General features: G+C 40.6%; 1 protein-coding gene across 1 annotated transcript in view; it reads left to right on the plus strand.

The window, feature by feature from the left end:
• snd1 (staphylococcal nuclease and tudor domain containing 1) overlaps positions 1 to 25,051 on the plus strand; it is a 734,850-nt gene that overhangs the window by 216,010 nt on the left and 493,789 nt on the right. The window contains exon 14 of the mRNA XM_078419593.1: positions 3,908 to 3,980. Within this exon, the coding sequence (XP_078275719.1) occupies positions 3,908 to 3,980 (73 nt within the window). The remainder of the gene's footprint in view (positions 1 to 3,907; positions 3,981 to 25,051) is intronic.

Consider the following 25,051-nt stretch of genomic DNA (forward strand, 5'->3'; position numbering starts at 1 on the left):
CTGGGAGAACATACAACTCCCCACAGGCAACACCAGGATCATACCCGGCTATCTGGCACTGTGAGGCAGCAGCTCCAGCACCGTGCCACTGTGATTTAATACATTCTCTTCGGCTTGCATTGTTTTTGATTGATTTGACCATCAGGCTCTCCTCCTTGACCTGACTCCATGTTAATCCTGAGTTGCAACATACTGTCAATGTTTTATAGTCCCAAATCCATGTTGCAGTATACTGAATTTCGCTACATATTGCAGGTATCACAAAATGCTGGAGTAACTCCGGCGGTCAGGCAGCATCTCAGGAGAGAAGGAATGGGTGACATTTCGGGTCGAGACCCGACTACATTCTATCTCTGTCCCACCTACTCCCCTGACATCAGTCTGAAGAAGGGTCTCGACCCGAAATGTCACCCATTCCTTCTCTCCTAAGATGCTGCCTGACCCGCTGAGTTACTCCAGCATTTTGTGATACCTTCGATTTGTACCAGCATCTGCAGTTATTTTCCTTCACTACATATTGCAGTGGTCTTAATCTATTGAGATTTTGCTGTTTGTATAGTAAATATTAAGACACTAAATCAGTAAAAATTCAACTTGAAATAATACATTTGAGCCCTAGTACGTGGCTAGAACTTAGCAGATCTAAACATCAGCATGCAAAGGTCCCAGGCGGTGCCCTAATAGACAGAGTTTTCTGTATCACTCGGTCCTAGCGAGACGTGCATTTCTTTTTTCCCTTTTCAGTGAGAGGTTGACTTAAAAATAAGTAAATTACTTTTGAAAGTAAAAGTAATGTGTTCACACTTTGAACACTCAATTGGCTCGAAATCCTAAAGGCATAAGGAAGCTTTTGGTATTTATAATACAATTTGGGATAGAGTCCTTTTATAAATTGTACAATTGCAATTGTTCCATGCTGTGGGCTAAAGTGCCAGCTTTTGGTGCTCCATATTTTCAAAGAAAACCTGCAGACTTTCTATATCCTCAGTGTTTCCCTCGTATCTAGTGAACATTGTGCTGGTAACCATCTTGCTGTTCTGTACAATATGTGCTCAGTTGTAGCTTGGTGTATGTGTCATTCGATTAGATTGGTATTATGTCGCATGTAAAGGTTTTATTCATTTTATTTCAATTTTTATATTGAGTTGTACTTCAATTTGTAAAAGAAAATATGCCTGGATGTGGGTGGTTTCTCCAGCATTTGAGATAGCCTCAGTTTCATTTCCCATTACTAATTATCGTTGTTCAGATATTTCAGCTGGGATCTGGATGAGAGTTATTAATGCTAAATCCAACGACCATTCTTTTTTTTTCTATGGCAGCCCCTTGTGATCGATGTCTTGTGTCTACTTAATTTTGTGGGTTCTGAGATGGTTGATGAGGCGACTGTCGGAACAGATATTTCTACAGATATGTAACAAGGTTATTGTGGATGAGTAGTTTGAGGTGATAGGCTCCTTTTGCTGCTTCTGTGTACTCTTGATGCATGGCCTTGAGTTTCTTGAAGCCATCTCAAATGTTCCTCTTCAATCACTAGCGCAGGGATGGAGGTTCCCAGGGAGCAGTGGAAGATTGCATTTGAGAGTAGGTTTCTCAAGGTTTCTCACTGAAAGGAAGGTTTCTCGGGGGCAGCACAGTGGCGCAGCGGTGGAGTGGCTGCCTTGAAGCGCTAGAGACCCAGGTTCAGTCCTGATCACGGGGGCTGTCTGTACAGAGTTTGCATATTCTCCCTGTGACCACGTGGGTTTTCTCCGGGTGTGCCGGTTACCTCACACTCCAAAGCCATACAGGTTTGTAGGTTAATTGGCTTTGAGCAAATTGTGCCTAGTGTGTAGGATAGTGCTAGTGTCCAGGGTGATCACTGGTCGGCGTGGTCTCGGTGGGCCAAAGGGCATGTTTCCGCACTGCATCTCTACAAGTTTAAAGTTTGAGCACATCCTTTAATGTTTTTATTAGCCTGCTTGGTAATTTCCTTCCATGACAGAATTTGTAATAGAGTACCATTTTCTGGAGTCTGTGGTCAGGCATGCGAATGACGTGACCTGGCCAACATCGGCAATTGACTGTAACTACGACTACAATGTTCGGAATGTTGGCCTGGAAGATAAGGCTGACATTGGTATGCGTATCCTCTTGGAGTAAGGGATTATCTTCATCTCAGATCAATGATCAGACTTGGACTCATCGTGGTCTCATGCTGCAGCATTTTATCCTGCATTGCAGAAGTCTATATTTTATTGGTACCCATGTCCCAAATTCAATCCACAAATCTCTTTACTTTACCTCGTTACTCCTTTAAGATACAATTTAAAATCCTTTATTTTACCTTTTTTTGTTGTTGTAATTAATATAAAATGAGCAATTTCATTTTTGCTTGGTGTTTAGGAGCGCCTGATGATGATTTGCTATATCTATGCAGGATGTTGTTTATTGTTGCTTGGATGTTGGTCTCTGTCCAATTTGTACCCTTGCTTTAACAGTCGGCAGAATGGGCTCCTAAGCATATGGTGTGCTTTATTTTGACAAAATATCATCAGAGGACTTGAACTTGTTGATTGTAAACTAGGCACATGCTACTGGGACTGTGATACGTTTGGTTTCCATGCTGGATCTTTGCACAATTATCCATGGCATATTCGAAAATGCTAAACGCCGGAGATTTTGCATGTGGAGCAACAGAATTAACATTTAGGTCAATGACCTTTCATTAAGACTTTCATATCCAAGTCAAGTCAAGTCAAGTCAAATTTATTTGTCACATACACATACTCGATGTGCAGTGAAATGAAAGTGGCAATGCCTGCGGGTTGTGCACAAAAAGAATTACAGTTACAGCATATAAATAAAGTTAATAAGTTACTAAACATAGCACAAAAAGTGTCGACAAAAATTTAGTCTCTGGGGTTATCAAAGTTGACAGTCCTGATGGCCTGTGGGAAGAAGCTCCGTCTCATCCTCTCCGTTTTCACAGCGTGACAGCGGAGGCGTTTGCCTGACCGTAGCATCTGGAACAGTCCGTTACTGGGGTGGCAGGGGTCCCTCATGATCTTGCTTGCTCTGGATCTGCACCTCCTGATGTATAGGTCCTGCAGGGGGACGAGTGTAGTTCCCATGGTGCGTTCTGCCGAACGCACTACTCTCTGCAGGGCCATCCTGTCCTGGGCAGAGCTGTTCCCAAACCAGACTGTAATGTTGCCGGACAGGATGCTCTCTACAGCCCCAGAGTAGAAGCAATGAAGGATCCTCAGCGACACTCTGAATTTCCTCAGTTGTCTAAGGTGGTAAAGGCGCTGCTTAGCCTTACCCACCAGTGCGGCAATGTGCGTTGCCCACGTCAGATCCTCTGCGATGCGGACTCCCAAGTATTTGAAACTGCTCACCCTATCCACAATAGACCCATTTATCTCCAGTGGCGTGTACGTCCTTGGATGTTTAGCCCTTCTGAAGTCCACAATCAGCTCCTTTGTTTTAGTGACATTCAAGAGGAGGCTATTGTCCTGACACCAGAGTGCCAGATCAGCCACCTCCTCCCGGTAGGCCTTCTCATCGTTGTTGGAGATCCGGCCCACCACCACAGTGTCATCAGCAAACTTGATGATAGAGTTTGAGCTGAACCTGGCCCTACAGTCATGTGTGTACAGGGAGTACAGTAGGGTCTAGAATTTGCATTGACAAGCTTAATGCTGGGGTTTTTTTAATACATTAATCATAACTTATTGAAAATCAGGTGCTGGAATCTAAACTAAAAATGGGAAACACAGCAGGTCAGGCAACAACAGGGAATGAGCAATAGAATTAACAACTCAGGTGAAACTTAGCATTAAATTGTTCTGAATGTGGAAGGGATGGATAAAACAAAGAGATACTTCTGATTTCTAAACATTGTCTCTTCATTTTCTTGTTTTAGGGCCATTAAGAATGCCAAAGGACTGCATAGTAAGAAGGAGGTGCCAATCCATCGTGTTGCTGATATCTCTGGGGTAAGTCGTGAACACTTGCACAGGCAAGTCTTTTTAAAATGACAGAAGTGAATTTTATTGTTTGATTGATGAGCTTGCAAAATCGTTCATGGTAATCGTGTCTGGGGGGATGGGAAGTGTTTGGAGTTTTCAGTGCTGAGCACACTCTCCATTGTGGGTTTTGAAATGGGCGGAATGGTGATAAACTTTGTAATGTACGTTAGAATGAAGAATGGAACATTTTAGCCAGAGAGTTATGCAACAAAAAAAATTTAAGCTGTTTTTATTTCCTCGGAACAATTTGTTGAAAGGGGATTTGATGGGGATATCTAAATGTTTGGATAACAGTTTCCCATTAGCAGATGGTTCAAGGACTAAGAGACACAGAATACAAATTTTAGGAAAAAGGTGCAAGGGGTGGAGAGAAATAACTTGCTTGCAGAGAATAATTATGACATAAACTTGCTAACTGTGAAGCAGATGGAAACTGGCTTTCAAATGGGAATTGAATAGATACGAGAGAGAAATGTGTCTGATGTGATTGCTCTGCATGGAGCCAGTGTAGATTAGATTGGTGATCTGTGCATTCGTGACTCTAAGCTCAATCCCATTTAGTACTCTTTGATGAATGCAAATCACCATCAGGACCTTGATTGGCTACTAGCTCTGGGCTCGTATGTCACACGAGATTGTCTGGTCTACATTTGTCCTGAATCAATATAACCCAGCAATATTACTGACCCAGTCCAGCTATCAAGAATTTATCAGCAGTTGTGTAATTATTACTTTTACTGCCTTTCCCTGTGCTGCAGAGTGCAGCCATTTGCCATGCAATGTTGGGCACATATACTGTTAAGCAACTATTATGCTCCCAATTTAAAGCTTTCAATTGAAACTCCAAGGAATCAAGAGATGAGTTGCTCCTTTCAATCTTGATCCCTTGGAGTTTCATTTGGAAGCCTTAATTGCCAGTACAATGGTTGCCTAACAGTGTATTTGCACAACATTACGAGCAAATGACTCTACTCTGAAGCACGGGAATAGACCGTAAAAGTCACCACTGATTAAATTGGCTCTTCTATCTTGATAGCAGCTACTTGATCAGTATTGACTTGTACTGTCCACTGCTGAGCACCAGAGTGCAATAATTTGCAACCAATGTTAATACCCATCTTTACTCTCTGCCTGAGGGTGTTGGAAATATTCCCCCAGATTAATAAAAAAATCGGTAGAGGCTTGTAGTCCACTAACATTGTGTACATTTCTGATCTTACAAGTGTGTATGGAATTTTGTCAATCCATATATTACAGTAAAAGGAAGCTTGACACAAAATAGATTAATTGCATGTATTTAATCTCAGTATGGCGAGTGTAACAAAAGCACATCAATAGACAATAGACAATAGGTGCAGGAGGAGGCCATTCGGCCCTTCGAGCCAGCACCGCCATTCAATGTGATCATGGCTGATCATTTTCAATCAGTACCCCGTTCCTGCCTTCTCCCCATACCCCCTGACTCTGCTATCCTTAAGAGCTCTATCTAGCTCTCTCTTGAATGCATTCAGAGAATTGGCCTCCACTGCCTTCTGAGGCAGAGAATTCCACAGATTCACAACTCTCTGACTGAAAAAGTTCTTCCTCATCTCAGTTCTAAATGGCCTACCCCTTATTCTTAAACTGTGGCCCCTTGTTCTGGACTCCCCCAACATTGGGAACATGTTTCCTGCCTCTAACGTGTCCAACCCCTTAATAATCTTATACGTTTCGATAAGATCTCCTCTCATCCTTCTAAATTCCAGTGTATACAAGCCTAGTCGCTCCAGTCTTTCAACATATGATAGTCCCGCCATTCCGGGAATTAACCTAGTAAACCTACGCTGCACGCCCTCAATAGCAAGAATATCCTTCCTCAAATTTGGAGACCAAAACTGCACACAGTACTCCAGGTGCGGTCTCACTAGGGCCCTGTACAACTGCAGAAGGACCTCTTTGCTCCTATACTCAACTCCTCTTGTTATGAAGGCCAACATTCCATTGGCTTTCTTCACTGCCTGCAGTACTTGCATGCTTCCTTTCAGTGACTTATGCACTAGGACACCCAGATCTCGTTGTACGTCCCCTTTTCCTAACTTGACACCATTCAGATAATACTCTGCCTTCCTATTCTACCACCAAAGTGGATAACCTCACACTTATCCACATTAAACTGCATCTGCCATGCATCCGCCCACTCACGCAACCTGTCCAAGTCACCCTGCAACCTCATAGGATCTTCCTCACAGTTCGCACTACCACCCAGCTTTGTATCATCTACAAATTTGCTAATGGTACTTTTAATCCCTTCATCCAAGTCATTAATGTATATTGTAAATAGCTGCGGTCCCAGCACCGAGCCTTGCGGTACCCCACTGGTCACTGCCTGCCATTCCGAAAGGGACCCATTTATCCCCACTCTTTGCTTTCTGTCTGTCAACCAATTTTCTATCCATGTCAGTACCCTACCCCCAATACCATGTGCCCTAATTTTGCCCACTAATCTCCTATGTGGAACCTTGTCGAAGGCTTTCTGAAAGTCGAGGTACACCACATCCACTGACTCTCCCCTATCAATTTTCCTCGTTACATCCTCAAAAAATTCCAGTAGATTTGTCAAACATGATTTCCCCTTCGTAAAGAGGATGAATTGTGTGCAAAGGAAATATCTGACACTAATACTTGCTGTTGCACTATTCAGTTGTGGCACTCCCTGTGGTCTGAAACTGTTTAACTTGTAAGTACACTAGCATAAAGAACGGTAAACTGTAATCAGAGCTCACGTGATTTTGGGTAGAGTTGAAATGTGGGTTGAACAGATTGGATTGAATTCAATTAGTTGAATTGGAGTTTTGTGATTGATTTTAAAAGCAGGGTGCAGTGGCATTCTTCACTTGCTGTCCTGAGCTAACTGAAAATGGTTATACAGGCAGTGAATAATTACAAGTTTTGGATGACTACAGTCATCTGCAGTGAAGCTGATTCTTGCAGTGGCAAGAGGTGCAGGAGAGTGGAAATGGTGGTGGTTTAGCTGTGGAAAGGGGAAGAGATATTGAAGTAAAAATCCTCCCAATGACATTTTACCCAGCAGAGATGGGAGGGTTAATGGAGAAAATGAGTGATTTTGCAACCACGTTTTTTGTAAGTAGACTAAACTAAGGAGTGTTGGAGTCCGGAGGTGCCTATTGGTGTCAGACCTGGTTTGCAGACAAAATATCTGTGTAAACCCTACCACTATGACTTGTGTGTACTTCTGGGTGACATTATAAAACAGGAGACAACAATATTGCCAGCTCCTAATATCTGAACTTCTACTAATTTCTGTGCATGTCTTGAGTCTCATTTGCAGACTTGCATGTTGTATATAGAAATCATCCACCAAAGCTATGGAATAGATAACAATCCAATGTCCATCTTGATCAAGAATGGCAGATGTATTTATTTGGTTACTATGACAACTTACTAGTCTCATAAAGTTTAATTAGGTCCACAGTGGGTCATTGTTACTGATGGGGAATAAATGTACTTGGTACGTGTATTTTTCACAAACAAAGTTATGATACCTTGTATGATAACTGTTGGTTAATATCATGTAAGGTAAATTAGCAACTAAATTAGGAGTGAGTGTTATGAAAGTCAATAGGTTTACATGGCACTGCATAAAATATATTGGTTCCTGTTCTGTGGAGTGGTGAGCATATGTTACAGTACCTCATCAGGCATTTGAAGCATAGTATGTTAGTGTATTTGAGATGGCTAATTGCAGGGTGGACTGAGATCATTGGGGTGGGTGGAGGAGAATTATTATAATAGACCAGTAATGCTGCATATATGTGTGTGTGCCTGTATAACCATCAGGTGCCTCGACCTGATGGTATTAAGGTCACCAAAATGCCATAGCACTGACAAACTAGATCGTGCTGCCTCGAAAAAGCTTTGTGTTTAAAGGTGTGATTGTGATCTGGAATGAATTTAATTTCATTTCTGTTCTGCCCAAGTCATTTCATGCAGGCTATTATTTCATTTCTTTAAGGATATTTGAATTTACCTGCCTTAAGTACGAGAATGTTGTGAAAACCATAATGATGGTTCTTGCTGTATATCCAAATACTTGACCTTGGAGCATCCATTTCTTTGTTTCTGTTCAACAAGGTTGCTTATCTTGTTTGCCTTCATTGTAATTTAAACCAGTGAGCAGAATTTGTTTAGTGTGTTTCTTTGAAACGATAAGTAGGTATGAAACAATGCGGGCTGGCACTTTCCTACAGTGTTTCCGAAAAGAACAGAGAGGTTTTACTGGAATGATATACAGCAGCAGTCACTGAGAGAGTGTACTGTGGATATATTTGGTTGGCCTCAGGCCTGTAAAATTGCAGCTTTGAAGAAAGTTTGGATAAGTTAGAATTGTTTTCTTTGAAACTGTAGAGTCTAACAAGGGTTCAGGTCTTCGATGCCTCAATAGAAGCACCTATTTTCTTATCCAGAGGAGTCAAAGAGTAGGGGGAATAAGTTTAAAACAATTGATAGAAGGATTAAAAGAGAGATGGACAGAATAAAACCTCCACGGAAGGTATAATGGGGCCTGGATTGATTTCCTGGAAAGGCAGTCGAGGTGGATACCCACATCAAATTTAAACAATATGTGTATGGCATATGAAAAGCAGATCTGCACGGTGAGAACTTAAGAAGGTAGAAACAGGAGTAGGTCAATTGGCCTCTCAGATCTCTCTCCACCATTCAGTATAATCATGGCTGATCTGACCTAGGCTTTCTGTTTCAGTTATCCATAGGCATCAATTCCTTCTATCTTGCAAAAATGTATTTACTACTTTAAAAGCCCTTGACTGTCTAGCCTCCACAACCCATGGGGAACTCCAGAGATTCAATATCCTCTGCGAGACGTTTTTCATACACTTTAGTGATTGTTGATTAATGATTGTTCCCTCCCCTCATTCAATATTCACCCACGCGAGAAAACATTTGACATACAACGATTTTCCCGAACGATTTTGTATGTTTCTATAAAATCACCTGGTCCTTTTCCTCCATTTCCCCCATCATTCATCTCAACAAATAATATTACAATTTTCTTACTGCTCATGATGGGATTGTCTCCAAAGCCAGAATATCCTTTCCTGAACAAGGGGACTGAAACTTAGCACAGTACTCCTGGTACAGCCTTAGCATTACCCTATACATCTGCTTCAAGACTTCACAATTTCTAAACTTCAACCCTGTTGCAGTGAAAGGCAATATGCCCTTTACCTTTCTAACCACTTGTCTGCCAACCTGTTGTGATTCATGCGCGAGAACACCTAGACCCTTCAACACTTGTCTGCAATCTGTTCTGAAGTAAGTGCCATAAAATAGGACTAAATTGGAAAGCTATTTGTCAACCAGCACACACTTTCAACTACCCGATTATCTTTTGTACTATATATATTTCCAAAATGTTATGAAGATTGTTGAGCACAGTTTTCTCCTCCAATGAAATACCATTTTTTTGTCCAATGTATGCTTAAACAATTACATTTGCAATTGTATTTTGTTTTTGAAAATGCTCAAGGTCCAAGCAGCAAATAGCACCTTTTAAGTCTAGTGTGCCATTATATTGCTCTACAGTTGAACTTAATTTAAATGCATGTTGTTTAAATATTTGTTTATCAAACTGCTTGTATTGCAAATATTACAGTTTCTAGTAATTTTTTCCTTTGCCTTCCGCCCTCTATATATTTTCCATTGATGTCCCTGTTGTGGTTCAGAGCTGATGATCACGGCAGATATGTTTGAGCAATGTTTGTATTTTCTTCCATTTCCCATCCACACAAAAAAAATCCACCTTGCTGTGTTCACTGCTGTCATTAAGTGATTTATATTGAGAAATGTGGTAAAGGAAATGTCACCTGAAAATCCTAGGAAAATTATGGAAAAATGATGCTGAGTGAAGGAATGAATGGCTGACTCCTGTTAAAACACTCCTCTAACATAAGCCTAGAAGAGGACTCCAATGGGAATTCAAAATCTGCTGTTGTCAACAAATTAGGTTGTAAAATTGTCCTTTGAGACACAAATTAAGCTTCTGCAGTATTGCTGAATAGAGTATCTGTGCAACTGGAATGTGTCTGCATCAAACAACAGTTCAAACTGTTCTGAATGTTACATTTTTAACCTACTTTTAAAAATGCAATTATCTAACATTTTATGGATACTTAAAAATATATATAATTCCCAAGCTTTAGAATTGATGTAGTAAAATGTAATTAATCTGGTATGCCTGGGTGTGGGCAGATTTTTCACACTGCCAATTGGATGTTTTCCAATTGATAATTCGGTGCACTTTTAATTCATTTATTTTTCCATGTAATGCAGTAGTATAACATTTCCAACAATCCCTGTAAATTTAACGAGTGTGGTAACCAGGGCCCTTGGAGCGTAAGGAAGTGCGGGAACCATAGTCCTCATGTGTCAAAGGGAGCATGTGAACCCATGGCTTTGCAGCGTTAAAGGGAGTGTGTGAACCTTGGCCTAGGTGTGTACAAGAGAGGACCCATGGCCCAGGATGAGGTGGGACCTGTGTTCCCAGGGTGTGCAAAGGGGTTGTGGAAGCCATAGCCATGTTACATGGCATGCCCAGTGCCAAACACTGAATACACAGAGAATTATCAGTGTTATTGTGCATGACTAGAGATGCCCTTATGTTTTATATAAAACAAACCAAATGTATCTGTATTTAAGATAGACACAAAATGCTGGAGTAACTCAGCAGGACAGGCAGCATCTCTGGAGAGAAGGGATGGGTGACGTTTCGGGACAAGACCCCTCTTTAGTCTGAAACATCACCCATCCCTTCTCTCCAGAGATGCTCCCCGTACCGCTGAGTTACTCCAGCATTTTGTGCCTATCTTCAGTGTAAACGAGCATCTGCAGTTCCTTCCCACACATTGTATCTATCTAAATTGTTGACGGCCATCAGCATTTAAACCAATGCACCTGTAGATTGAAAGTGAACACAAGCAAAAGAACAAAGTGATCGAATCATTTGAAATGTAGTAGTTCCGATAGGATGTTTGTGCTGACTGTAAAATCTAAAAAGTATTCCATATTAATCTTTTCCCAAGTAATAGTGTTACGATTGATCCATTAATTTAGGATGTCATGGTTGTTTCACTGCTTACATTTGTTACATCGATGTGGTTCAGTTTTTAGCCATGTTTAATTAGACAATAGGTGCAGGAGTAGGCCATTCGGCCCTTCGAGCCAGCACCACCATTCAAAGCGATCATGGCTGATCATTCTCAATCAGTACCCCGTTCCTGCCTTCTCCCCATACCCCCTGACTCCGCTATCCTTAAGAGCTCTATCTAGCTCTCTCTTGAATGCATTCAGAGAACTGGCCTCCACTGCCTTCTGAGGCAGAGAATTCCACAGATTTACAACTCTCTGACTGAAAAAGTTTTTCCTCATCTCCGTTCAAAATTGCCTACCCCTTATTCTTAAACTGTGGCCCCTGGTTCTGGACTCCCCCAACATTGGGAACATGTTTCCTGCCTCTAACGTGTCCAACCCCTTAATAATCTTATATGTTTCGATAAGATCCCCTCTCATCCTTCTAACTTTCAATGTATACAAGCCTAGCCGCTCCAGTCTTTCAACATATGACAGTCCCGCCATTCCAGGAATTAACCTAGTAAACCTACGCTGCACGCCCTCAATAGCAAGAATATCCTTCCTCAAAATTGTGGGCTTTTTTTATAGGTGGTAAATGAATACCAAAATATTGCACTTGCTGGAAATCCAAATGAAACCAGTAAATGCTGGGAATACTCAGCAGGTCAGCACATCTGTGGAGAGAGACATTGGTCAATAACATTTCATGAGCACTTGCAATAATTGAAGATAAAACCTTGAACATCCTGAGAAGGGAGGAAAGAACCCAAAGGAGGTCTCTGATAGTGTGGAAGAGGGAACAGGGGTTGTGCAATATAAGGAACATGTCTGGAGGAAGCAGAATGCAGCGTTATGATCTGAAATCACCTGAGGGCTGCGAAAGCTGGAAATCTGAAATAAAATTGCAATTCTGACTAACTGAAAATGTTGAAATCAGTATTGAGTCTGAAAAGCTGGGAAATGTATTCCTCAGGCTTATGTAGATTTTGTTGGAGTAGTGTCAGATGCCAAAAACTGGGTTAGAGTGAAATGAAGGATTACAGTTCCAGGAGACTTGGAGCTTGGAGTCATGTGGACTGAATGGAGTCTTTCTATAAAGTGCCAGATAAGGTTAATGAACAAAATTAGAGCATCTGTGATTGGGGTAATTTAAACAGGTGTGGAATGAGAACTGGTAAACACACACAAAACAGGAATAAATGGGTCATTTTTGATATGAAGTCCTAAAAACTGTGAATGTGTCCAGTTGGGAAATTATCTTCCATCGCGTGCCAATTGAATTCCCTCTGGAAATGGAAGATTGATTGTTCCTGGCACTTTTATGTGCAATAATTTCCATATCATACACTGTGTGAGTTTTTCTTCTCATTCCATTCCCTCCCCCGATCTTGGCCCCGTCTTGGTAGTTGTGACCTTAAGTCAGTTGGCATTCAGTCAATGAATCGATCAGTATTTTCTTTTGGTCGGAGAGGTTTTGAATAAACAATTTAGGTTTGATGAACTGGCTTCAATATTTTTGCAGTGGAAGACAGTGATTCAATTGGAACATTCCCCTCTCCATACCCTCCATTCTTTGATTTGCATGTCCACGAATTTTTTAACAATATTTTTCCATGTCTTCCTGATTGCCATTGCATTTGAACTCCTGGTTGTGGGAAAATGACTTAAAGCTGTCATATTTAGACTGAAGAAAATGGATCTATTCTATGATTGTAGATAAACAAAGAAACTTGTGTGACTGCCAATGCCTAAAGTGAGGAGGAGTATTGAAATGTTTATCGTTCCACTTTCTAGAATTTAATACAACATTTGCTGATAGTTTATAATGATGTACATAAAGCAAAGTGCTGGAGGAACTCAGCGGGTCATGTAACATGTGTGGAGAGAAATGGACAGACAACCTTTCTGGTCAGGGAGGGTCCTTTGTTTTTTATGCAAGGTTTCACCATCAGCAGTCTCATGTGTCTTTGCTTATAACATTGTGGCTGATTCTCCCCTGCAGCTGCTTAATTGGAAAATATCTATGTGTTTTCAAATAAATATTGAATCTTCATTCTTTGCAGTATTATACTTCATCTCACGGGAAAGTATTTTGTATCCTTATGACCTTATATGGGCAACCAGTGGGTCAAAAGATGTCACTTTTTGAAAAATTGTATTTTGCAAAAGTGAAATCCTTGAGATACTTGTGTTAATGAAAAATGTGATCGCTGTTTCGTTTATATAACGTGGCAGGCTCACTGTGGCTATTTTCCAAATTTAATGTGCAGAATAATAGCTGAATGTTTTCAAAAGCCTTATTGAACTTGCAGGGCTGAGTTACCTTGTAGGAGCTGCTTGACTGGTTATCCCAAACCAGAAATGGTGTTAAAAACATGTGCCCTATTCAAGTGGTAATGGAGTAACATCCTATCCATTTAGCTGTCTCTCTCAATATATAAATCACTTTAAAATGTTGTATCTGCAGGTTTAATATGGTTTTGAAATAACCTAACTGAAGTTCCCTTCAATGTTCCATGGAGCAAAATTGTTCATCAGACTGGCAGCATATTGTTGATCTGAGTCCATAGAGATCATTGATATGGAAAATGAATTCCACAACAATAACGAGTTCTTTTGCAGCTTTGGCTAAAACAGATTTTCAGACAGCAAAACCTTAATTTGTGATTGATAACACCAGTTTTGTTGTACCACTCATTGCACTTAATGCCAAGACGATTGCATGTCTAAATTGCAGTTGTTCATCATTCCTCAATGCTAGCTAGTGGCAAAAACAAAAAACTTGCTGACCATGTATTTTGTGACTTTGAAATGACATTTTAACTTTGTGCTCATACTTAAAAAGCGACTAGATTTTACTTTTGAATACAGTGAGTTAGACCCCATTTATTTTGGTTAAAGTAAGTAATGAATATGTAAACAGTTTTGCAACAAACATTTGTAACTATGTGGAGAATGAATACAGCAAAGGCTAATTTGATAGCTTCATAAATAAATGATGACTGAGATTTCTATTCTGTAATAAATAGTTGGATGTAATCCATGCCATGTAAACTAGAACATAATCTTCATTAAATTCTAAAGCAATGCTGAGAACTCCCTGTATATTTTTGTAGCTGTTGGCAAATTATTATGGTATTCACAACAGAATATCAAACAAAGCTTGGAGCTGAATTGAACAGATGAACCGATTAGACTGTAAATATTGCTTTAATTTCTGCAAATTAAGTGAATTCTGATCAGGTTTGCGAATAGAATATGAACTTGTTTCTCTTTATTGACATAATGGAAAATGGATGAATAAATAAAAAATAATGATTTCTATCCTCTTAAGATTTTGAGATTGCAACCGTTATTGGAGTTTTTCAAGATGATGATGAAGTTTACATGCTGCATACAAACCTAACCTCAAAATCCTGTTCAAGAGTAGATTAATTGAATGTTCCAACAAATATCTGAGCTGCAAACTAAACAATTGGCAATGTGGAGAGTGAATTAACAACAGACAGAACTCCCATTGTGTGTGCTGTGTGCATTGTTGCTGTATGCAGCTGCCTGGTACCTGCACAGATCTACGAGTAATTCGCGAGCAGGAGCACTGCTCAAGACTGGACAGTGTGTATTCGGGTCGATCATTTTTGTGGGAATGGAGGGTGGTAGAGTGAATTGAAGGAGACTGTGATAGGGTGAAGACAGTAGGGATTTCATGGTGGCATCAACATTCAAATCTGATTTTAGTTTCCTTCAAACTAAAAGGGTAAGTTGTCCAAAATGATCTTTTCATTGACCAGCAAATAAGGGGTGGCAGTAGTGGGAAAAGGAGTTCTTGGCTTAATTTAAGTTTTGTTAAGAAAGTAGTATTTTGGATAAGTTGGAAAAGAAGGTTCATTACATTATTTTAACTGTATGTCTAAATTCAACAATGTGTCATTTTCCTGAGCGAATAGAAAGACTGAGGCAGTATGTTGCTGGAACAAGCAGAATTGTTTGAAAGTTGGTAATCTAATGCAATAGACTTAGATCAAAGCAGACTCTGGCTTCGAGCAACAGATCCAAGTGTGCCACCTTGTTCACTCTATTTGGTATAAATCCTCATTTTGCAAAGGCTTGTCAAATTAGTTCTGCATTTATCTAGATCTGACTACTCTGATTGAGCTCTGATTTTATTATTTCATATTCATTTATAAGTCTGCAGTAAATCTGTGGAACTAATCATAGAGGTGGTGCTTATTTTTTTGAAACAAATTGGATTACTACCGAGCCTTATTGAGACACAATTTGTTCTGTTAAGAGCTTGGTTTTGTTTTTTATGTTAAAAAAAAAAAACAAAACTAAGAGAAAATAAACCTGTGGATTATGTAATCAATGTGGCTTTCTAATGGAGCAAGGCAAGACAGAAAGAAATTGCTCAGTATTTTAGACATTTTACGAACAATTTACCAAACAAGGAAGTCAAAAGGGTGAAGATAGACAAAGAGAGGTGGAGTAACTCAGCAGGACAGGCAGCATCGTTGGAGAGAAAGAATGGGTGAAGTTTTGGGTCGAGATCCTTCTTCAAAAGGGTGAGTTGCCTTCTATTGAAAATACCCAAAGAAATACCTGCCCCATATTTTTGTTCCGAGCATTCTCTCCGTGAAAGTTGGCAGTTTAGAATCTGAATGTAAGTTGTCTGAAAAGAATGAAATAGCAACTAAACCAGATTCTTCCAGGGATACATTGCAACAAATGACTGAGAACCGGATAAATTCAACTCTCCCATGTTTGCATTATGCCTATATAGGTGGCATCGTAGACCAATGAAGGTAGTTGTCAAGAAATACAGTGGGATCTTGATCAGTTGGGCAAGTGGGATGAAGAATGATTAATGAAGTTTAATGCAGGCATGTGTGAGGTATTGCATTTTGACAATAAACAATAGGTGCAGGAGTAGGTCATTCGGCCCTTCGAGCCAGCACCGCCATTCAATGTGATCATGGCTGATCACTCTCAATCAGTACCCCGTTCCTGCCTTCTCCCCATACCCCCTGACTCCGCTATCATTAAGAGCTCTATATTTCTCTCTTGAAAGCATCTGGAGAATTGGCCTCCACTGCCTTCTGAGGCAGAGAATTCCACAGATTTACAACTCTCTGACTGAAAAAGTATTTCCTCATCTCCGTTCTAAATGGCCTACCCCTTATCCTTAAACTGTGGCCCCTGGTTCTGGACTCCCCCAAAATTGGGAACAAGTTTCCTGCCTCTAACGTGTCCAATCCCTTAATAATCTTTTATGTTTCAATAAGATCCCCTCTCATCCTTCTAAATTCATGTGTATACAAGCCTAGTCGCTGCAATCTTTCAACATGACAGTCCCGCCATTCCGGGAATTAACCTAGTGAACCTACGCTGCACTCTCTCAATAGCAAGAATGTCCTTCCTCAAATTTGAAGACCAAAACTGCACACAGTACTCCAGGTGCTGTCTCACGAGGGCCCTGTACAACTGCAGAAGGACCTCTTTGCTCCTATACTCAACTCCTCTTGTCATAAAGGCCAACATGCCGTTAGCTTTCTTCACTGCCTGCTGTACCTGCATGCTAACTTTAAGTGACCGATGAACAAGGACACCCAGATCTCTTTGTATTTCCCCATTTCCTAACTTGACAAGTTGGGAAGGCAAAATAGGACAGGATCTACGCGGTGAACGGTGGGACCCCAGGGAATATTGTAGAGCAGAGAGATTTAGGAGTATAAGTACATAGTTCACTGAATGTAGTGTCACAGGTAGATAGGGTGGTGAAGGAGGCTTTTTGCACAGGGGTCTTCATTAGTCAGGGAATTGATGTCAGTTGGATTATTAGGTTACAGCTGAAGAAGGGTCTCGACCCGAAACGTCGCCCATTCCTTCTCTCCTGAGATGCTGCCTGACCGGCTGAGTTACTCCAGCATTTTGTGAATAAATACCTTCGATTTGTACCAGCATCTGCAGTTATTTTCTTACACGTTGTATAAGATGTTGTGAGGCCGTACTTGGAGTATTGTGTTCAGTTTTCGCACCCTGTTAGAGGAAGGATAGCATAAATCTGAAAAGAGTGCAGAGAAGATTTACGAGGATGTTTCCAGGACTAAAGGACCTGAGCTATAGGGAGAGGTTGGGGAGGCTAGGACTTTATTGGACAGTTAGATGGGGAGCAAAGGTTTATAGGGATGTGGGACTGGGTTAAATGGGGCATTTAGGTCTGCATGAACATTGGCATTTGGAGCAATTTTCCATTTTCTAGCTTTTGAACAGGTTGGTAATGTACAGTGTTAAGCTCAGTGTGAACTAATGGCTCTTCTTACGCTAAACGGCTTCCTGCATACATGACCTGTACATGTTCAGCTGTATGTGAGTGTTGATGCGACTTTCTGGATTGCTTAATAGTAAGGAATTGCATCCATTGGGAACTTGATGAAGGAAGTTCATTTCTATTTGGGATTGCTGTATAGCCAGGAGTCTAATCTAAATGGGCCCAGAGTCCCAAAAGTGAATTAAATTACGAAAATTCAGTTCACAAGAGTTTTCAAATTCATTTTTCTTGGCAATATAGCTTAAGGTAAAAATGTTGCCATTCTACATTATTTATTTTGAAGGGATTGTCAGCTTTGTGCCATTGGGGAACCATTATTTAAAAGTTTAAATTATTAGGAACTATTCCTGTAATTTGTATTTATTTTTTCCAATCCACTAAATAAGTGTGTCCCAAGAGCATCCAGTAAAAAATAAAAACTCAAATTGTAACTGTTAATTAATCCTCATAAATATGCAAATTAATGTGTTTCAAGTGTTGAGCCCAGGCGAACAGTGGTGAGGTTGAAATATGTACTCTCTTAAGTATCTGATAACAGATGTTGCTTTTTGTAGACTTTATAAAACGTTATGAATGACTCTGAACATGAGATAAGAAACAGAAGCTGAGTAAGCCATTCGGGCCCTCAAGCCTATTCTGCCAATCAACAAGATCCTGGCTGATCTTCTACCATGATCTTTAACATCATTTTACTCTCGCAAGCTCAATCCCTGTTTTGAATGCAATCAACGATTGAGCTTTTGCAGCCCTCCAGATTAAAGAATTCCAAAGATCCACTGCTCTCTGTGCAGGAAATTTCCTCGTTTTCATCCTTTAGGAAGAGAAGCTGTCACTTGGCCCTCGACTTGTGAAACCTCTTTCCTGCAATTACACTGTCAATCCCTCAGGCAGACGACAAAGAGTGGGAATAAAGGAGGGTTTTTCTGTTTGGCTGCCAGTCACTAGTGGTTTTCCGCAGGGGTCAGTGTTAGGACCTCTGCTCTTCAAGCTGCATATTAATGATTTGGATGATGGAACTGATGGGTTTGTGGCCAGGTTTGCAGATGACACGGAGAAGATAGGTGGAGGGGCAGGTAGTGTAGAGGTGGCAGAGTGTCTGCAGAAGGATGTGGACAGGTTGGGAGCGCAGGCAAAGAAGTGGTAGATGGAATGCAAGTGTGCGGTCATGCACTTTGCTGGTAGGAATAAAGATGTAGACTATTTTCTAAATGGGAGTGGATTCAGAAATTAGAGGTGCAAAAGGACTTGGGAGTGCTGGTGCAGGATTCCCAAAAGTTTAATTTGCAGGTAGAATCGGTAGTAAGGAAAGCAAATGCAATGTTTGTATTCATTTTGAGAGGACTAGAATATAAATGCAGGGATATAATGCAGAAGCTTTATAAGGCGCTGGTTAGACCATATTGTGAGGAGTATTGTGAGCAGTTTTGGGCCCCATATCTGAGGAGGGATATGCTGGCATTGGAGAGGGTCCAGAAGAGGTTTACGAGAATGATCCTGGGGTGATTGGGATAACGTATGATGAGCGTTTGATGACTCTGGCCCGTACTCACTGGAGTTTGGAAGGATGAGCGGGCATCCCATTGAAACTTACTGAATAATAAGGGACCTGGATAGAGTGTGAGAGACTTTTGGACCGGAGAGCACAGCCTCACAATAAAAGGACATACCTTTAGAAAGGAAATGAGGAGGAACTTCTTTAGTCAGATGGTGGTGAATCTGTGGAATTCATTGCCATAGACACCCATAAAACGGACATTGACAGGTTTTTGATGAGTAAGGGTGTCAAAGGTTAAAGGGACAAGGCAGGAGAATAGAATAGAGTTGAGTCTAAAAGATAGATCGGCCATGATTGAATGGTGGAGTAGACTCAATGATCCAAATGGCCTAATTCTGCTCCTTTGACTTCTCTTAAACATATTTTGAAGGTAAATAGTCTCACTGATTTGTTAAAAAAACAAATAAATTCGCAGATGAGCAAACATATTGGATATCATTACTTGAGGCCTGTTACTTAGAGCTGTACAAGTTAGCAGCCATCCGTTCTGCAAACATTGCTGCAATTTGGGTTATTGCTGGCTCATTGATAAAGCAATGTAAGTGGAGTTCTGCTGAGTCTCTCCTTTACTTGTCTGGTTTCTGTCCAAGTGCACATATTCATCTGGTTGCCAAACGCTCTGCCCATTTAATAGTTTTAATTAGATTATTGATGTTCACCAACAACATTCGCACAAGTTGTTGGTGAGATCTCACTCAGAGTATCATGTGCAATTCTGGGCACCCGGCTTTAAGAAGGATGTCATTAAGCTAGAAAGGGTGTGGAAATGATTCACGACGATTTTACCGGGGCTGGAGTTATCAGGTGAGGCTGGATAGGCTGGTACTTTCTTTGCTTGACTTGCAGAGGCAGGGATTAATAAAGGATATTTGGTATGGCTTTGTTATGGGGAGATCCAGTCTGAGTAATGTGACTTTTTTGAAGTAACTAATGAGGGTAATGTGGTTGTATAATCTACACAGTCTTCCCATGTGGGAGACTTGGTCAAATCGGAAAAGACCATCAGACCTTGAGCTTTTTGACAAATTGACTTGGTAATTGGAGGCAGAGGATGATGGTTCAGGGTTGTTTTTGTGGGTTGGAAGCCTCTGACCAGTGGTCCACAGAATGCTTGCTGTTTGTTATATGCATGAATTATGTGTATGTCGGGAGGTGCGATTACGTTTCCAAATGACACAAAACTTGGTGGTTGTGTCGACATCAAGGAGGTATTTTTCAGCTGCAGAACATTATTGATCAGTTGGTATGATGAGTAGAGCAATGGCTAAGGTGATTAAGAAGGATACTTGGCTTCATATGCTCGAGCATAGACTTGAAGAGCAGATAGGTTATAATACAATTAAACCAATAATTTGACGGGACATAGTATCATTGGAACTGAGAAAGGACTTGATTGAGATATATAGAATTATGTAGAGGATTTCTAGGGTAGAAAGTCAGAAACCTTTCCTCTTAGGAGAGCAATTATAACCAGATGATATCAGTTTAAGGTAAGCTGTGGGAGATTCAAGGGGATTGGAAGGAAGAATTGTTTCAGCCAGGAGTTGGTTGAAAGTTGCAAGCACTACCTTGAGTGGGTGGTGGAGGCAGGTATTCTTGCAACACTTAAGTAAAACAGAGATGAACACTTGAAACACCATGTTTAGAAAGCAATCGTTGAGTGATGTAAAATGGGATTAGAATAGGTGGGTACCCAGAGCCATTGTCGACACAGTGGACCACAGGGCCTGTTTCTGTGCTATTTGACTCAATAACTTCAATCCACTATTTGATAATTTTGGATGTACAATTTTGGCATCAGATGGCAAATAATCCTTTTAGAAATATGTTTGGAAAATATCCTAATATGGATTTTTGTTCTGAGATGGGATTGCCTCAATCAAATACATGACTCTGCTGCAATGCTTTTAAAAAAAAGTGCTTCTGTAACATAACCCAGGTTCAGCCCTAAATTTGATCTGTGCTGTTGAAAAAGCAACAAAAAAAATGGAAGAGATTATACTGTTAGGCTTAAGGACTCTATCCTAAGAGCATTTTCTCCTTTTCTTCTCAATTGACAGCTTGATAACCACTCAACAGTGCCCTCCATAATGTTTGGGGCAAAGACCCATCATTTATCTATTTGCCTCTGTACTCCACAATATGAGATTTGCAACAGAAAAAATCATAGGTGGTTAAAGTGCACATTGCCAGATTTTAATAAAGGCCATTTTTATACATTTTGGTTTCACCATGTAGAAATTACAGCAGTGTTTATACATAGTCCCCCCCATTTCAGGGCACCATATGTTTTGGACAGCAATGTCATGTAAACGAAAGTAGTCATGTTTAGTATTTTGTTGCATACCCTTTGCATGCAATGACTGTTTGAAGTCTGTGTTTGAAGACATCACCAGTTGCTGGGTGTCTTCTCTGGTGATGCTCTGCCAGGCCTGTGTTGCAGCCCCATCTTCAGCTTATGCTTTTTTGGGGGGCTAGATTGGGTTCAGATTGGGTGATTGACTTGGCCACACAAGAATTGACAATTTTTTAACTTTGAGAAACTCCTTTATTGCTTTCGCAGTATGTTTGGAATCATTGTCTTGCTGCAGAATGAACTGCCGGCCACTGAGTTTTGAGGCATTTATTTGAACTTGAGCAGATAGGATGTGTCTATGCACTTCAGAATTCATTATGCTACGCCCATCAGCAGTTGTGTCATCAATGAAGATAAGTGAGCCAGTACCTTCAGCAGCCATACATGCCCAGGCCATAACACCCCCACCACCGTGTTTCACAGATGAGGTGGTATGCTTTAGATCTTGGGCAGTTCCTTCTCTCCTTCATACTTTGCTCTTGCCATCACTCTGATATAAGTTAATCTTCGTCTCATCTGTCCATAAAACCTTTTTCCAAATGTGGTTGCTCTTTGAAGTATTTCTTGGCAAACTGTAACCCGGCCATTCTATTTTTGCGGCTAACCAGTTTGCAAGGTTTGCATCTTGCAGTGTAGCCTCTGTATTTCTGTTCATGAAGTCTTCTGCGGACAGTGGTCATTGACAAATCCACTCCTGAAGAATGTTTCTGATCTGTTGGACAGGTGTTTGGGATTTTTTTTTATTATAGAGAGAATTCTTCTGTCATCAGCTGTGGAGGTCTTCCTTGGCCCGCCAGTCCCTTTGCGATTAGTAAGCTCACCGATGCTCTTTTTCTTCTTAATGATGTTTCAAACAGTTGATTTTGCTAAGCCTAAGGTTTGGCTGATGTCTCTAACAGTTTTATTCTTGTTTCTCATAATGGCTTCTTTGACCTTCATTGGCACAACTTTGGTCCTCATGTTGATAAACAGCAATAAAAGTTTCCAAAGGTGATGGAAAGACTGCAGGAAAGACAAGGTGCTGAGAGCTCTCTTATACCTGCATTAAGGAGGCAATTAAACACACCTGAGCAATTAAAATCACCTGTGAAGCCATGTGCCCTGAAATGGGGGGACCATGTATAAACACAGCTGTAATTTCCACCTGGTGAAACCAAAAGGTATAAAAATACCCTTTAATAAAATCTGACAATGTGCACTGTAACCACAAGTGATTTTTTTCTATTACAAATCTCAAATTTAGAGTACAGAGGCAAATAAATAAATGATGGGTCTTTAACCCAAACATTATGGAGGGCACTGTATCAGAATTCCACCAATGTTTTTGTGAGGAACATATTGACTTTTCCCAGTTCATTAATAAACGCTCCACTTGCAGCTGTAGATAATGAGCTCTGAAGAGATCGTTCCCGTTTTTTGTTGCTCCCTGCTTTACATCCAGCAAGTACAGTTGGCTCGAGAAATGCACGACTGCCTCTGACTCCCCAGGGAGATTGCAGCATTTAATATTGTAGCCGGAGGCTCTGTATGATTATTTGGTCCTGTGTTACATGCCAGCTTTCAACAATAGTTTCTCCCTTTACTCTCACAAATAAGCTACCCAGTAATGGTAAATCATTATGATGTCAGCTTCCTTATGTAGTTCAAAGCATGTGGATCCAAGTTGTTTGTCTTTTGTGCCGCACACATCTACTTTCCCAGCAGTTTCTGTGTGTTTCAATGTGTTTAAGCATCAATGACAAACCACTGTGGCAAAATGCACTTTCCTGAGATGTTGTCTTATTGGCTCTGAAAGGCAGCAGCACTTAATTTACCTGAAACTATTGAAATGGAACTGAATTGTCTGAAATGCAACAACATTCTGAATTCAATTAATTTGTGATTTATTTGCGCATATCGTTCACAGAAATTTACAGCGCATGGTAAGCTATTAGACTTGTCATTCCCCTGCTGGCTGAAAAAAAACCTGAGAATGTAAAAACAAAAAAAATAGGAGCAGGGATTGTATCACTGGCCTTATAAACCTGTCCTATCATTCATTTAGGGCATGGCTAATGTGACCTTTGCTTCTGCTTTACACTCCATCTCTGTAGATTCCCTTTTATACTCAATCTTGCACTTGCATAGAACAGTATAGAGACAGGAACTGGCCCTTGGCTGACCATGATGCCAAACTGATATATCCCATGTCTGCACGTAATCTGTCTTCATGTAGTCCTTACTTTTTCATATGTCTTGTCTAAATGCCTCTCGAATGTTGCTGTGGTATCTGCTTTTACCACCTCCCATGCAACTTATTCCAAACTATCACAGACTGACGCTTCAGAGAAAACAATCCATGTTTGTCCAACCTCGCCTTATGGCTAATATGTAAAATCCAGGCAACATTCTGATGAGTCTCTTTTGCTCTCTCTTCAAAGCTTGCATATCATTTCTATAGTGTGGCAACCTGAGCAACAAATGTGGCCTAAAATAAAAGTTTTGTACAGCTGCAACATGGCTTCCCTACATTTATACTCTGTGTCCCAATTAATGAAGACGGGCATGCCATATGCCTTCTTTATCACCCTCCCCATGTGCTCGCCCTTTCTGGGAGCTATGGACTTACGCACAAGATCCCTTTTTACATCAGTGCTACTAAAGGTCCCCTCATTTACTGTGTGCTTTCTTCGTACACAATGGCACAAAATGCAAAACCTTAAAAATATGAAAGTCCACACACCATTTCCAAATTGATTTGTATTCTATAATATCATTTGACACTATCCTCACTATTAACAACTCCACCAATTTTCATTTTGTCTGAATTTGTTAAACAGACCACTGACATTTTCAACGAAATCAGAAAAGAACAGAGATCTTGCACTGATCAATAGACAATAGACAATAGGTGCAGGAGTAGGCCATTCAGCCCTTCGAGCCAGCACTGCCATTCAATGTGATCATGGCTGATCACTCTCAATCAGTACCCCGTTCCTGCCTTCTCCCCATACCCCCTCACTCCGCTATCCTTAAGAGCTCTATCCAGCTCTCTCTTGAAAGCATCCAACGAACTGGCCTCCACTGCCTTCTGAGGCAGAGAATTCCACACCTTCACCACTCTCTGACTGAAAAAGTTCTTCCTCATCTCCGTTCTAAATGGCCTACCCTTCTAAATGGCCTACAGTAGGATCCTTACAGTACACCATTGGTCACAGACTTCCAGTCAGAATATCATCCCTTCACCATTACTCTCTGTCGTCTATGACAAACCTAACTTTGTATCCAGGTTAACAAGACACTGTGGGTTCTTAGGATATAATTAGTGATTCATCCTCAAGTCCTCCAAGGATTCTAAGGATTTACAACCTTCAAGAAATTTCTCCATCTTCCTGTGAAATTTTCAAACTTATTTGAAAACAATTCTAGATACCACCATGGGTGGAAGCATTTCAGTATTCATTCTATCTAACCCTCTCAGGTATGTTTGACATCTCATCCTTCCCAACTTCAATGCTCAGTATTTTTTCTAGCAGTAAACTTCACTGCGGGAATCAATCTGCTGATCCTTTTTCGAAGTGTGAAAAGCAGAGTTTTTAAAGCAGTACAAGATTTAAAAAATCTTGATGTTTAGAATTTAAAGTACTGGGAGCAATCAGTTGGGAAGGCAGATG

Source organism: Rhinoraja longicauda, chromosome 23 (genome assembly GCF_053455715.1).
Source record: "Rhinoraja longicauda isolate Sanriku21f chromosome 23, sRhiLon1.1, whole genome shotgun sequence".
NCBI classification, from domain to species: Eukaryota; Metazoa; Chordata; class Chondrichthyes; order Rajiformes; family Arhynchobatidae; genus Rhinoraja; species Rhinoraja longicauda.